At 40.6% G+C, this 13312-nt stretch overlaps 1 protein-coding gene across 2 annotated transcripts; it reads left to right on the top strand.

Moving 5' to 3' along the window:
• Nucleotides 1–13257, top strand: LOC118240425 (sialoadhesin-like). Of its 2 annotated transcripts, XM_081706297.1 has the most exons (9): nucleotides 1–171; nucleotides 3564–3896; nucleotides 4102–4329; nucleotides 5587–5937; nucleotides 6032–6250; nucleotides 10342–10581; nucleotides 10748–10829; nucleotides 11054–11102; nucleotides 11294–13257. In XM_081706297.1, the coding sequence occupies exons 1-9, from the start codon at nucleotides 114–116 to the stop codon at nucleotides 11522–11524; spliced, it is 1791 nt and encodes a 596-aa protein (XP_081562423.1). In that variant the 5' UTR covers nucleotides 1–113; the 3' UTR covers nucleotides 11525–13257. The 2 variants fall into 2 exon arrangements, with proteins under 2 accessions (XP_081562423.1, XP_081562424.1); XM_081706298.1 differs by lacking the exons at nucleotides 10342–10581; nucleotides 10748–10829; nucleotides 11054–11102; nucleotides 11294–13257 and adding exons at nucleotides 7663–7995; nucleotides 8086–8822.
• The last annotated feature ends 55 nt before the right edge of the window (nucleotides 13258–13312 follow it).

Here is a 13312-nt window from a genome sequence, read left to right as displayed (position 1 = left end):
CCAAGATCACAACATCTTCCCAGTGCTTAAATTTAGCATTTAGCCTAAAGTTATTACTTACTGAAGCTGCAAGTTTCACTTCTGTGTGACCAGTGTGAACCAGTGTGTGAAACATGTCTTTCCGAACATCAGGAAATTTTACGGTAGCAACAATCCTCATGTTACTGGCAGGTAAACTTTGAATATTTCCTTTATTTTTTTACTTTGTTTTTTGGGCACGCATGATATTGCTTTGACAATGGACAGTGGGTAGGCCAAGACCCTAAGTGTAAATTATGTGTGGGGTTTGGCACGCTGAAGCATGTTTTATCAGCATCTAAGTTTAGTTTGTCACATGTGGAGACACAATCAAGATCTTAAGAGTGTTAGAGTGTTTGATAGTAAATGTCTAGAGATTAACACATTGCTCAGTGGAATATCTAATAAAGCGATTAGGTTTGTATGAGAAGTGGAGCGTGTTGGAGAATGAGCATTGGCTTTAAATATTGGTAGATGGGGTGAAGGACGAGACTGGAAATTGTTTGTTGATGTAAATAAAAAAACTACAGGTCCCACAATGTACTGTGTTAACCTCGCTGAGGCTGGACATGGTGTGGTACTCATAAAAAAAAACAAAAACAAAAAAAACCCCCGGATGCATTAATTTTGAGAGCTTACAGTTTCATTTGAAGATGCAGTGTCTGAGGTGAGAGAACGCAGGTGGGAGGCACATATAAGACCAGTAGAGACAGGTGTTAGGGGATTTGTCACAAAGTCTGCCACATTATAACTTGTGCAGTTCGGCACAGATTTGGCAGTAGCTGTGAAGGAGTTGTCAGAAGTAGCTGAAAGGGCTAGTCAGTGGTTGTGGATAAGGAGAGCTCAGTCTGGTTGGGGTAATGCCCCATAAAGGCAGAATGGATGAGGCTGTCATGTCATGGTGTAAAGTGGTAGATCCAGATGGAACTGGTGGCATTGAGGAGGCATTGATGGTGCCAGCTTTAGTCACCAGGCAGCCCAGGGTGGATTGGTGTTAGAGAATGCTTAAAGGTAATAGCCAAGTGGAACTGGCAGCACTGAGCGCGCATTAATGGTGCCAGTGGGGCTGGGTATGGCCTTAGTCACCGGAAAGGCCATCATGGTTTTTACAGTAATATTAGCACAGTGTTTAAGAGGTGCAGTTGTGTTTATTAGTCGCACAGTGTTTAAGAGGTGCAGCTTGGTTTAAAATGAGCTTGGAGGGTGTGAGACTGAGACACCAGATCTCACTGTTGAGCCTCCTGGAGGTGTCGTGGGCTTAATTCAATGATCCCCACCAAAGGGAGGTGCCTACCTGATGAGCTCGCGATGTTGTGGTTGGCTGGAGTGAAGAGAGTAAAGATATGAAGCTCTAATGGTGTTCTATTGGCATCGGATATTCATCATGTTATCCCGTGTATATATACACACAATTGATGTACATTTGTGGGAACTTGAATAGGGTAGAAACTTTATTTATTTTAACAGGTGGGTATAGCTAAAATATGTGAAAAGCTACTTAAGAAAAATCCCAGATTTTTTAATAACTGCAAACAATTTGAGATCTCAAATAACTTTCTGCACCTGGAAATTCCCACTACCTGCACATCTAAACTGAAGATTTTAATATTAGTGTGTGTGTGTGTGTGTGTGTGTGTGTGTCTATTCAAAATTGTACAACGTTCCATAGTGAATATTTTAACTGTATTAAAGTGTATTGTATTCCTTTGTGGCTATCACAGCACACCACACCTTCATGCAGAGGCGGTTCTAGGACGTTTTAACTGGGGAGTCCCAGAGGTAGCAAATAGTTGTCTAGAGGTGGCTACAGTGTGTTGTTAATGTGCATGCACAGTCTGCTGAATTTTTTATATGCTTTAATATTCTACTAATAATAGGCTAAAACAAATTAATACTCCACATGTATGCACATACATAACTGCTGATGGTCAATCTCCTTTTTTGCGTATCCGTTGAAATGAACTCAAAATGTCTAATCTGAATTATATAACAACATATTTTATACTGTATATTGATATAATAAGACAATTACCCTGGATGGTCTTGGATAAAGAATATAAAATAGGTCCTAACCTTGTTTAAGTGTGATGAGGCAGGATGCAAGCGAATCAATGTTTAACGTAAACGAAAGTAAAAGTCGAGAACTGTAACGGAACGCTCGCCTCTCACTAATCACGTGGTTTGGCCCGCAGCGTGCAGTGGGAGGGTTTTGTTTGTCTGTAACCACGCCTGCACATACCTGCACCTTGTTTGTATGTATTTAAACCCTCTTCATAGTGTGCAGAATTTTTGGTCGTTGTTGATGTTAATGTTAGCATCGTCATTGTTAAATGTTTTCGTGTTCATCGTTGATGTTGTATGTGAGTGCATTGTCTTTGTGTGTTAATAAATGTTTGTCCACGTCGATGGAGTCTGTGCGTCCTGCACCTCGCCCTTTGGCTCTCGGGGCACACCGTGAAAAAAACACAACATACAAGTACGAACTTACACAAAGGGACACACAACAGTTACACAACATGACAATAATAATGGACAAGGGTAAATACTAACAGCGTGGTATTTGATTAGGAAGGAACTAGACACAGATGAAAGCGAGGAACATCACTAATAAGGGGGGCGTGGAAATGTGGGAACAGGGAAGTAAACAAAGGGCACGTGGAGACACGCCTACACGAGGGAAAACAAACACAAAGCCACGTGGAATGTCCCATCACGTGAGAGAGAGAGCTGAGGAGGGGGGCGTGACATTAAGGCCTTTAATGGAGTTTGCTTTGCAGAACAAATTGTGTGTGTGTGTGTGTCTTTTATGTTTATAAATAGTTTATGTATGAGATATATAGTTTATATATAGTCATGCACATACAGGTTACATATAGTGTGTATATAGTTTTTTTTTTTTTATGAAGTTTATCTTTCTCTATTTATCTTATTGTACTTAATCTTATTTAAACACCAAGAGAATTCTATGTATACTGTGTACTTGGCAAATACAAAATTCTGATTCTGATACCACTTCCACTATTCTCTGATTACCTGTGAGAGTTAAAGGTGCATTAAGGGGATCTCTACAAATCAACATGGCCATTTTAAGCCACCATTTTATCTTTCTCTAACACTTACCTCAGAATTGAGTCTTGTAAAAAAATCACTTTATGGAAAATGAGAAAATATGAAATACATAAAGACCATAACGGATTTAAGATTTGTCACTAAATCCACCTCTTTGCACCTTTAAATTGCATGCCTCCATCGCCAGTATCTATTTGTTTATCTTGCAATAGTGCACTGTTTTGTATGTTTTATAACTGCAGAGTCCTATTTGTGGTTCTAATGCCAATGTGTGTTTGTGTGGGTTTCATTAAGTTCAACATCATCATCATCATCAGCATCATCAGCATTCACACCATGACAGTCACACTCAAATAAAGAGAAGAGATACTGATAAGAGTGTAAACTCACTCCTATAATCCTGGTGTGTGTGTGTGTGTGTGTGTGTGTGTGTGTGTGTGTGTGTGTGTGTGTGTGTGTGTGTGTGTGTGTTTCAGGAGCTCAGTCTCAGGAGAGTGTAACTCTCTCCTCTCAGAGCCTCTGTGCTCTTACTGGATCTGAAGTACAAATCCCCTGCAAATATACATCTAGTTCCTCCAGTGTCAGAGCGAGAGAGTGGTATCAGGTCCAGAGATCTGATGGAGAACCACAAGACCTGAGCAAAGACCCTCAATACTTAGGACGAGTTTCTATAAGCACATTGTGGAATGACTGTACACTGATAATGTACAACGTGAAAGTAAGTGACTCTGGAGTTTATAACTTCAGATTTAGAACATGGAGTAGTGAATGGATATCTGCTTCATCTGGACTTACTCTCACTGTTACAGGTAATAACAAACATAAGACAATGAACACACACACACACACACACACACACACACACACACACACACACACACACACACACACACACACACATCAATACACACCCACTCACACACACACAGTCACTGCCCTTTTTCAGTAAAGCATGCAAGAGTTGGCCTTTACAGAACTCTGGTCTGTGGTGTGGTGTGTGTGGTCTGTGTGTAGACCTGCAGGTGAAGGTGGATCCTGAGACTGTAGGACAGAGAGAGGTGAAACTCACCTGTAGCTCCACCTGCAGCTTCAGCAAGACCCCTCAGTACTACTGGTACAGGAATGGACAGTACAGGTCATATAGAAATGATGCCTCCATTATGCTCCACTCCACCAGTGTATCTGATGAGGGCAGCTACTCCTGTAGTGTGTATGGCAGCAGACAGCACTCTCCTGCAGTGTGTAAGTGCTGGATTTGAACTAAATCTCAAGACTAACTCTGAACTTCAGTATTATTCAATATTTGCCTTATTTGCACAATCCATTTTACTCTACATATTTGCATGCCACATGTGTTTTATTCTTTTTATACAACGGATATTATTCAATTAGTAATTATTCAGTCACTTGATCCATTCCAATCCAGTCTGGTCAGATCTGACATGAGAGTGTGTGATATTTCATGATGAGATAATTCACCTGATTCTCTGTCACTGATACACACAGAAACACTCAGAAACAGTTTCAACAGAGCAGTGATACTGACTACATTTACAATAGTGTGTATGTAAGAAACTGGACAGAACCATTTACAAGAGCTGAGCAAACACCAGTCCCTTCACTGTACCATCTACACTCACAGCAGCGTAGTCTGAACTTACTAAGCAAACGTGTCTTGCAGTTGGATCTTAATCAGATTAATACTGAATACTGATGGACATAAACGTAGTTATGATTGAGCTGCGTTTGTACAAGTTTATCAGACACGGCTGTGTTACTGGTTTACATGTGTCATTGTCATTGCTGAGTTGAGACTGGTTCACCATCCATCTGGTTCTGCAGTCAGAAAATAACCACTGATAATGAAGATGGTTAAGACCAACTGTGCTTCACCACAGATGGGTTATAGTCTCTGTCTGTACACTTACCTAGAACAGGCATTTCTAAAAAATATATAAACATAATGGATAAATCGTATGTGTAACGTTGTTGCTGGCCCGAGTGCCGGTGGGCGTGGAGCAGGACGCACAGACTCCCTCAGTGTGAAACATTTATTAACGTTAAACATGTAGAACAGTGGCACTCACACACAACATTAACGACAGACATGACTTATACATCGAAATAAACACAGGCTATAGTAACATCCAACAATGACTACATACGCACTTATATACATCAGCGAACAAACAATGACCAACGGTGAGGCACGCACTGACGGGGGTTTAAATAGACAAACACACATTAACACGTAACCCCATGCAGGTGCGTGCCTTCACAGGGGTGTGGTTACAAACATGGGTGAACCCCCCTGCATGCGGCAGGCCGTATCACATGACTTGTTTGGGGGGGGGGAGCATCCCGTGACAGTATGCATATTTCCTATGCATTTATTTTGGTTTAAAAGCTAATATGAATATTCACATCTATCATTAATTATTAATATTCAGCCAGTATTACCTGAATGTTGTTCTGACTGTGACTCTCTCTGTGTTCCAGGTGTTCTGGGTAAACAGTGTTGGGGTGTGACTTACACTCCTAAACATGTGTGTGCTCTGAAAGGCTCATCTGTTGATCTCTTCTGCTCTTATAAATACCCTGGAGGACACACAGTGACAGAATCATTCTGGTTCATTACAGAGCAGCAGGTTGGTATTGAACCTGTGGATGTGAGAGTGGAAGAGGAGTATGAGGGGAGAGTGCAGTATAGACAGAGTTCCCAGAATGACTGTAGTATGACAATCACTCACCTGAGAGAGAGTGACGCTCACACATACAGGTTCAGATTCCACACTGATAGTACTGCGGGGAAATACACTGGACGTCCTGGAGTATCTCTCTCTGTCACAGGTAATGTTGTATAATTTAAAAATAAGTTTAGTAAGCTATAATAATTGTCTTTTGATTAAAAATAGCACCAGACATTTTTTATAATCACTTGCAGATCTGAAGATTACAGTATCAGACAGAAGTAGTCGAAAGCACCTGATCTGCAGCTCCACCTGCACGCTGCCCAACAACCCCACCTACATCTGGTACAGGAATGGACAGCCTGTATATAACCAGAACACTAATGGACTGTATGTGTATGACAGTAGTGAGGATGCAGGCAGCTACTCCTGTGCTGTAAGAGGATATGAGGAGCTCCGCTCTCCTGCTGTCTGTAAGATCCTCACATCTATTAGATTATGGAAAAAACATTTGTTTGTTTGAGTGTTGTTTGTTTGTTTTTGCTGCTGGTTCTGCCTACATGTTTATAAATAGCTGGGAAGCACCTTTCACTGTTGAGGGCTCTATACATTTGTGGGCACTGGCTAGCTGGTTCAGCAGTACTATATCAGTGTGTTTTGTTTGTGTTCTCATTGTCTCTTGCTCTTGTCCTCACTTTAAACTGCACTCACTCTGTGTCACTGGCAACTTCTACTAGATTACAGTGAACTCATGCTGAGTCACATATGGCTAAGACATAAGACAACTACAGCATTTTTAGATATATTTCAATTTAAGAGTTTTCAAGTGTTTAAGGTATTTTTGGAATCTTTTATTTTTTTTACATGTTTTTCCATAAATCACTGCGTTTAATTTTTAAATCCACTGTGTTTATGTTTACATACATATTATTGGCAGTTGGAAGTTTTAATCAACCACTGCTGTTCTTGGGAAAAAAAAGAAAAAAAAGCAATATTTGTAAAGCAACCTTGAGTTTGAGAAAGGTGCTATATAAATGTAACTAATAATAATAATAATAATAATAATAATAATAATAATAATAATAATAATAATAACCTCTGTTGGCCTCTTTCATGGGTGACCTGGTTTTGACGAAAGAGCAAGTTTTACATTTTTTATTAGACTCTTACTGTGACAGGATGCAGGCGTGAGTCTCAAAACAACCAAACAACCAAACAACGACACAAAAGTCTTTTAATGGCAAAAATTAAAGTAAAAGAATAAAAGTAAAAGTAAAAATAAGAGGACCATTTAAATGCTAAAGCCTTTACACATTGACCATCATCCACATAGTAAATCATAACTGGTAATAAAACCTAGTAAATAAACAGTAAATTACTTAGTAAATAAAAACTGGAAACAGAAGGAACATTCACAGGGATGGAAATGAGGAACAGGTGAAGCTGGAGGCACACTAATGAGTAATAAAGGGGGACATGGCAACATGTGAGGAAAGGAGTGTAAACACAACACACACGGTGACACGTTAACCGAGTACAACAACACATCAAACATGGCGAGAGGCATCACATGGATGAGGGCGTAAAGGAGGGGCCTATACTGTAACTGCACTTATAAGTAATGTTCATGCAGACACTTAGGAACACAATAAAACCTGCTATGTAATTGTATAAACATGCACAAAATATACTGACATTACTTGCCCTTTTTAAAAACAGGTCATTCATGAAAGGGCCCACTGGAAACTTGGCACAACTACCCTGAGAACAAGACAAGTGACACAAGACAAGTCTTGTCTCCCAGCTTCTGATTATATACAACTGACTTTAAAAGAACTGGTAGTCTGCTTGTTCAGCTATGATTTACTCAGTTTATGTGTTACAGGTGTTTATGGAAAGGACAGCTGCTGGAGTGTAACTTACGTCACCCAGAGCATCTGTGCTCTGATTGGTTCATCAGTGGACATACACGGTTACTACACCTTCCCGGATCAGCAGCCCACCCCCCAACCTGCCTGGTACGCCAGACTCCACCCACAGGTCAAAGAGCTGAGTCATGCTGATGACCGAGTGGAGGTTTTCAGTCACAGAGCTAATGTGAACACACTAAGCCTGAAACATCTCACAGAGAGTGACTCAGCAGAATATCTCCTCCGATTTAAAGCCCTCTACATGATACACACAGAGAGCTCTGCTGGTGTGTCTCTCTCTGTCACAGGTAAGATAAGTCTTCTGTGTTTGGCAGTGTTATATGGTTCACCATCTGTGTGTTGAGCCCTGAAGACACTTATGAGAGTCTCCCATACAGGCCTGAAGGTGAATGTGGACTCTCCAGCAGTCCCAGGATCAGAGGGACAGACAGTAACACTGAGCTGCAGCTCCACCTGCACTCTGCCCTACAACCCCACCTACATCTGGTACAAGAACGGACAGCGTGTGTCTCACTGCACATCTGTCTCCTGCTCTGTATCTGCAGTCAGGGATGCAGTCAGTTATAGCTGTGCTACTGAAAGGCATGAGAACCTTGTCTCTCCTCCTGTGTGTGAGTGGAGAATTTACATATGAAAATCATGATGTCTTGATGCATTTAATAAAGTCAGTTAATCATAAACCAGAAACATCACTACAATCAATACTTACTACTACAGCTCATGATGATGATGATGCTCTTTGTTGTAGTTTCACAGTTATCAACTATAAGTTCTGAATGTATAATATTCTCTCAACCAGACTGTGTATGAGAGTTTAGTTTTAATGTTAACAGTGTGTGTTTGTTTTCAGATGCCCCTAGAAACACCAGAGCATTGATGGTTTCCTCTGGAGAGAGAGTGGAGGGAGATTCAGTGACTCTGACCTGCAGCAGTGAGGCAAACCCTCCTGTTCTCACCTACTCCTGGTTTAAGCAGAGAGCAGCTGCAGACACACTGCTGCCAACAGGCCAGAATTACAGCATCTCCAACATCAGCTCCCAGCACAGTGGACTCTACTACTGCACCGCTCACAACCAGCTGGGACAGCACAACTCCACCACCACCCTTCTAGATGTGTTATGTAGGTGCAGTTTATACCCTAATGAAACAACATATTCAACATGTTTTAAATGTAACATATAAATACACATAAGGTATGATTAATACTGTACATGTGAAGTATATATGTATGGATGCACAGTATATGTGCTGTGTTTATATATTTAAATACCCTGCCCAGGTCACAACACTGTCAGAGTGGCTAGTGTTATAAAGAGGCTAAAAAAAACAGCCAATACATTAAGCGACTTTAATTTTGGAAGCAACTACAACTGACTCAAACTGGGTTCAACACCATTTAGTAACACATGCCCACTGTAAAATAAGTCTGACAATGAGCACTTCGATATCAATATAAAATAGAGAATTACCAGAGTTCTGAATGCCAGTTGATGCTATAAAACCCCTGACATTAATTAAACACAGACAGGCTGCATCGAAAAACACGGACAATTGTAGAGAGTAGAAGCCCCCCTACAGAGACAGAGTGTAACGCAGACAAAACCTGAGGACAGTGAGAGATGAAATAGCGGCAGTCTAAACACGAAAATGAGCTACAAAGGTAAACAGTGCGGCTGCAACAAAGCAAGTCGGAATAGTCGAATGTTCTTTCATTTTACATTTAGCTGACACTTTTATCCAAAGCAACTTACAATTATGACTGAGTACAACGTGAGCAATTGAGGAATAAAGGTTTTGCTCAGGGGCCCAAAAGTTGAAGCCTGGCAGTGGTGGGGCTTGAACCAGCAACCTTCCAATGGTATATGAAGAGCTGAGGAAGGAAGATGATTGGAGGAGGGAGGGAGGAACATCATTGTAGGAGAGAGGTAGGAAGCTGATTGGAGGAGAAAGGGAGGAAGATGATTGGAGGAGAGAGGGTGGAAGGCAGGGCAGAGGTAGGACAGGTGATCATTCAGGAGAACTGGATCGCGTGTGTTGAATAGAGTGTGAATCAGAAGCTGGTGAGTTTCCAGGTAGGTGTATGGCTATCTGCACATTAGGAAGGTGACCCGAGTTCATGACACAGATGACACTTATCAGGATAGTTGATAAACACCCCAAAAATAGGGCCATTAATATATATGTATATATAAAGTTACAGATATTAAGGTTTGTTTGGATTTAGAGTTGAGCTTTAGTTTTAACACTGAGTGTTTGTTTTCAGATCCCCCTAGAAACACCAGAGCATTGATGGTTTCCTCTGGAGAGAGAGTGGAGGGAGATTCAGTGACTCTGACCTGCAGCAGTGAGGCAAACCCTCCTGTTCTCACCTACTCCTGGTTTAAGCAGAGAGCAGCTGCAGACACACTGCTGCCAACAGGCCAGAATTACAGCATCTCCAGCATCAGCTCCCAGCACAGTGGACTCTACTACTGCACCGCTCACAACCAGCTGGGACAGCACAACTCCACCACCACCCTGCTGGATGTGTTATGTAGGTGCAGTTTGCTTTGTGTTATCCTCTTGTGTTATGAATATAATAAGTTAAATGACATTTTAAGTGTATTTATTTTAATTCCTGTTCTCCTACTCAGACCCTCCCAGAGTCCCGTCTGTTACTGACCGTGTGTCTGGTGACTCGGTGACACTGCTGTGCTACAGTGACTCCAACCCCATCAGTAATTACTCCTGGTACAAGAAGACAGGAAGTGGTGTTATACTGTTGGGAAACAGCACCAATTTAACTTTGGCTACAGGAGCAGTTGGACTTTTCTTTTGCACAGCTCAGAACCAATTTGGATCAATGGACTCGTCAGAATATTCAGTTCCAACAGGTACATTATGGGTCGAATTCAATGGCTACAGTGGTTAAAGAAAGAAATGTTACTAGCACACTAATGAGCAGTTTCATAGAGCATCTGTTCTGGTTTGTTTTCACCTCTCTATCGCGAGAATGTTCACACGTCTGTGTAACATGCTGCCCTCTACTTCCTGATGCAGGGAACCCAGCTGGGACATACGCAGCTTCTGGAGTCACTGTGGTTTTCTTTCTGACTCTCATTTCTGTCTGTCTATGGGTGAGGTAAGAAGCTGAAGCCACATTGATATTACACACCCTGCCAATGCTGTAGGCTGTTTCCTGCTCAGTCCAGAGAATCTTTGCTCTGATGTTTACAGTATAGGGTCACACAGTATCAACAGGATTAAATTCACTTTCCCCAGACTGTAGTAACTGTAGAGGGCTTAGATTAATGCAGGAGAATTGAGTGTGATGCTGGTGATGTTATTACTGTGGTTCTCCACCAGGAGGGGATCTGCAGCTGTCAGCAGAAGGAGTGAGGAGACCAGCACAAATGTGAGTTTTAATGAGGGACTCAACAGATCACTGCAGTTGTTCTTAATGGGTCTCATGTCATAGTGGACTGTGCAGCCAGCATTAGTGCTTATGTTGATTATTGTTACTTCCAGAGAAACCTTTTCATTCTCTCTCTCTCTCTCTCTCTCTCTCTCTCTCTCTCTCTCTCTCTCTCTCTCTCTCTCCTAAAGCATGACTCTGCTCCTGTATATGATAATATCTCAGCCCTGGCTAAGACCTGTGACTCCACAGTATCTTCAGATGATCAGGATGAAGTTCACTACTCCAGTGTTCATTTCACACACTCCCACACACAGGAAGTGCTCTATTCCACTGTTCAACTGCCAAAGGCTCTTATTCAAGGAGAGGAAGTAGAGTACGCCACAGTGAACATCACCAAAACAAAAGTCTCCCCACAGTAGGCTATGCAAATGGCATAGTTCATTATGTCTGTATCACTGTTACACATGGAGTGTAAGTTATTTCTGAAGCAAATAATATAATAAAGTCAACTGAATAAATAAATATAATTACAGCCCTTTTCCTAAGTTCTTCTTTAGCAAACAACATAAATTATCTGAAAACAACAGCAAATAATGTTATTATCCATCTTTAAATAATTCTATATATAAAGTATGTTTGTATTGTTGCATTTGAAAGTGGTGTAATTTTGATTTTCAGTCTGAATTTTTATTTTCTCATGAGGTGAGTATGGTCTATACTGTACTGGTAAATGCTTGCTTTAAATACTGGGATTATTCTTCCTGTCATATATCCTTTACTGCAAGACCTTTGTAATATTTTGTAATATTTTTGTAATTTTTGTAATATTTATGATAAATTCGTACAGGATATGAAATTGCAATATAAATTACAGAGATGATAATGGCTACTCATTTTATACATTGCTGTCATGTAGCTTTTACTGATCAGAACTACAAAACATTACTGCTGTATGAAATATTGTTATCAGTCTAGTGCTTTATAAAACAGGAGACTTGAATTTGGTCTAAATTCCTCACTCACTTATCTGTAGTCCCCATACATTCCACCCTCCTAATATTCTCTGCCACTCCATTGCCAACTCATGTAAAACTTTCTATATCCGCCACTGATGGCTTTTCCCATGGGATTAAAGTAACCTGGTGTTATTTCTACTGGTCAGTTTAGGTAAAAGGTGCCAGAATATTGATGAGGCAGCAGTCTGTAAAAATAACTGACATTGTGAATTTGATCAAAACAAAAGTATTTGAGGAACTCCTGCTGCCCATTTAAAACTTGACATGTCCTAATGTGGCTTTAGATGGTAAGCATAAACTTTTTATTCAAAATTAAAGTCTTGAAAATATGTTGGGGGTTTTTTGTGCTGAATGCAGTTTTTTTTTATCCATGTAAAGCTACATGAGTTAGTACATTTGCTCAGGGGATAACATGACCTTAGTCTTGTGAAATTGCCCAGCAAGGACTAAACTCCAATCTACAGCACAGTCCAAGAACCTGAGAAAAGCTTCACCCACCTTCAGACTCCAACACTTCCAGATATAACATCACCCACCATCAGACTCCAACCTCTCCAGATATAACATCACCCACCATCAGACTCCAACCGCTCCAGATATAACATCACCCACCATCAGACTCCAACCTGTCCAGATATAACATCACCCACCATCAGACTCCAACCTCTCCAGATATAACATGACCCACCATCAGACTCCAACCCCTCCAGATATAACATCACCCACCATCAGACCCCAACTCCTCAAGATATAACATCACCCACTATCACACTCCAACCACTCCACATATAACATCACCTACCATCACACTCCAACACTTCCACCTATAACATCACCCACTGTCACACATTTCAACCACTCCATCAGACTCCATCAGACTGTAATCAGCATAATATGTGTCTTAATATTTAGATTATTTGATTTCTTAAAGAACTTCAAAGTGCCTTTCTAACCTTGCTGTTACTTCCTGTGGTGTTTTATTTTAAATAGAATGATACATTTTTGCAGTTCTTTACCTGTGTGCTTAAATTATTACACATGTGGAAGAGTAGCATTACTCCTTATCATAAGTGTAAAATTCCAGATATACTATATCTGTACTTAATCTGATGTTGTATTTTAATGAAATTGTTTATATCACTGATGCAGTTTTAGAATAACATTTATTTTAAAAAATTGCTATTTCAATTG

This window comes from Electrophorus electricus, chromosome 23, assembly GCF_041902795.1.
Source record: "Electrophorus electricus isolate QZ-2024a chromosome 23, ASM4190279v1, whole genome shotgun sequence".
Lineage (NCBI taxonomy): Eukaryota > Metazoa > Chordata > Actinopteri > Gymnotiformes > Gymnotidae > Electrophorus > Electrophorus electricus.
Note: the sequence above shows the minus strand (reverse complement) of the source record. Positions and strands in the feature narration are given on the sequence as shown.

What these genes read in the sequence shown, in the direction of transcription:
- LOC118240425 (XM_081706297.1), top strand. Translation starts at nt 114, where the DNA reads ATGTCTTTCCGAACATCAGGAAATTTTACGGTAGCAACAATCCTCATG. An exon ending in AGTATCTCTCTCTGTCACAG is followed by an intron (nt 5,938 to 6,031) that starts GTAATGTTGTAT and finishes AATCACTTGCAG; the next exon opens with ATCTGAAGATTACAGTATCA. An exon ending in TCTGTCTGTCTATGGGTGAG is followed by an intron (nt 10,830 to 11,053) that starts GTAAGAAGCTGA and finishes GTTCTCCACCAG; the next exon opens with GAGGGGATCTGCAGCTGTCA.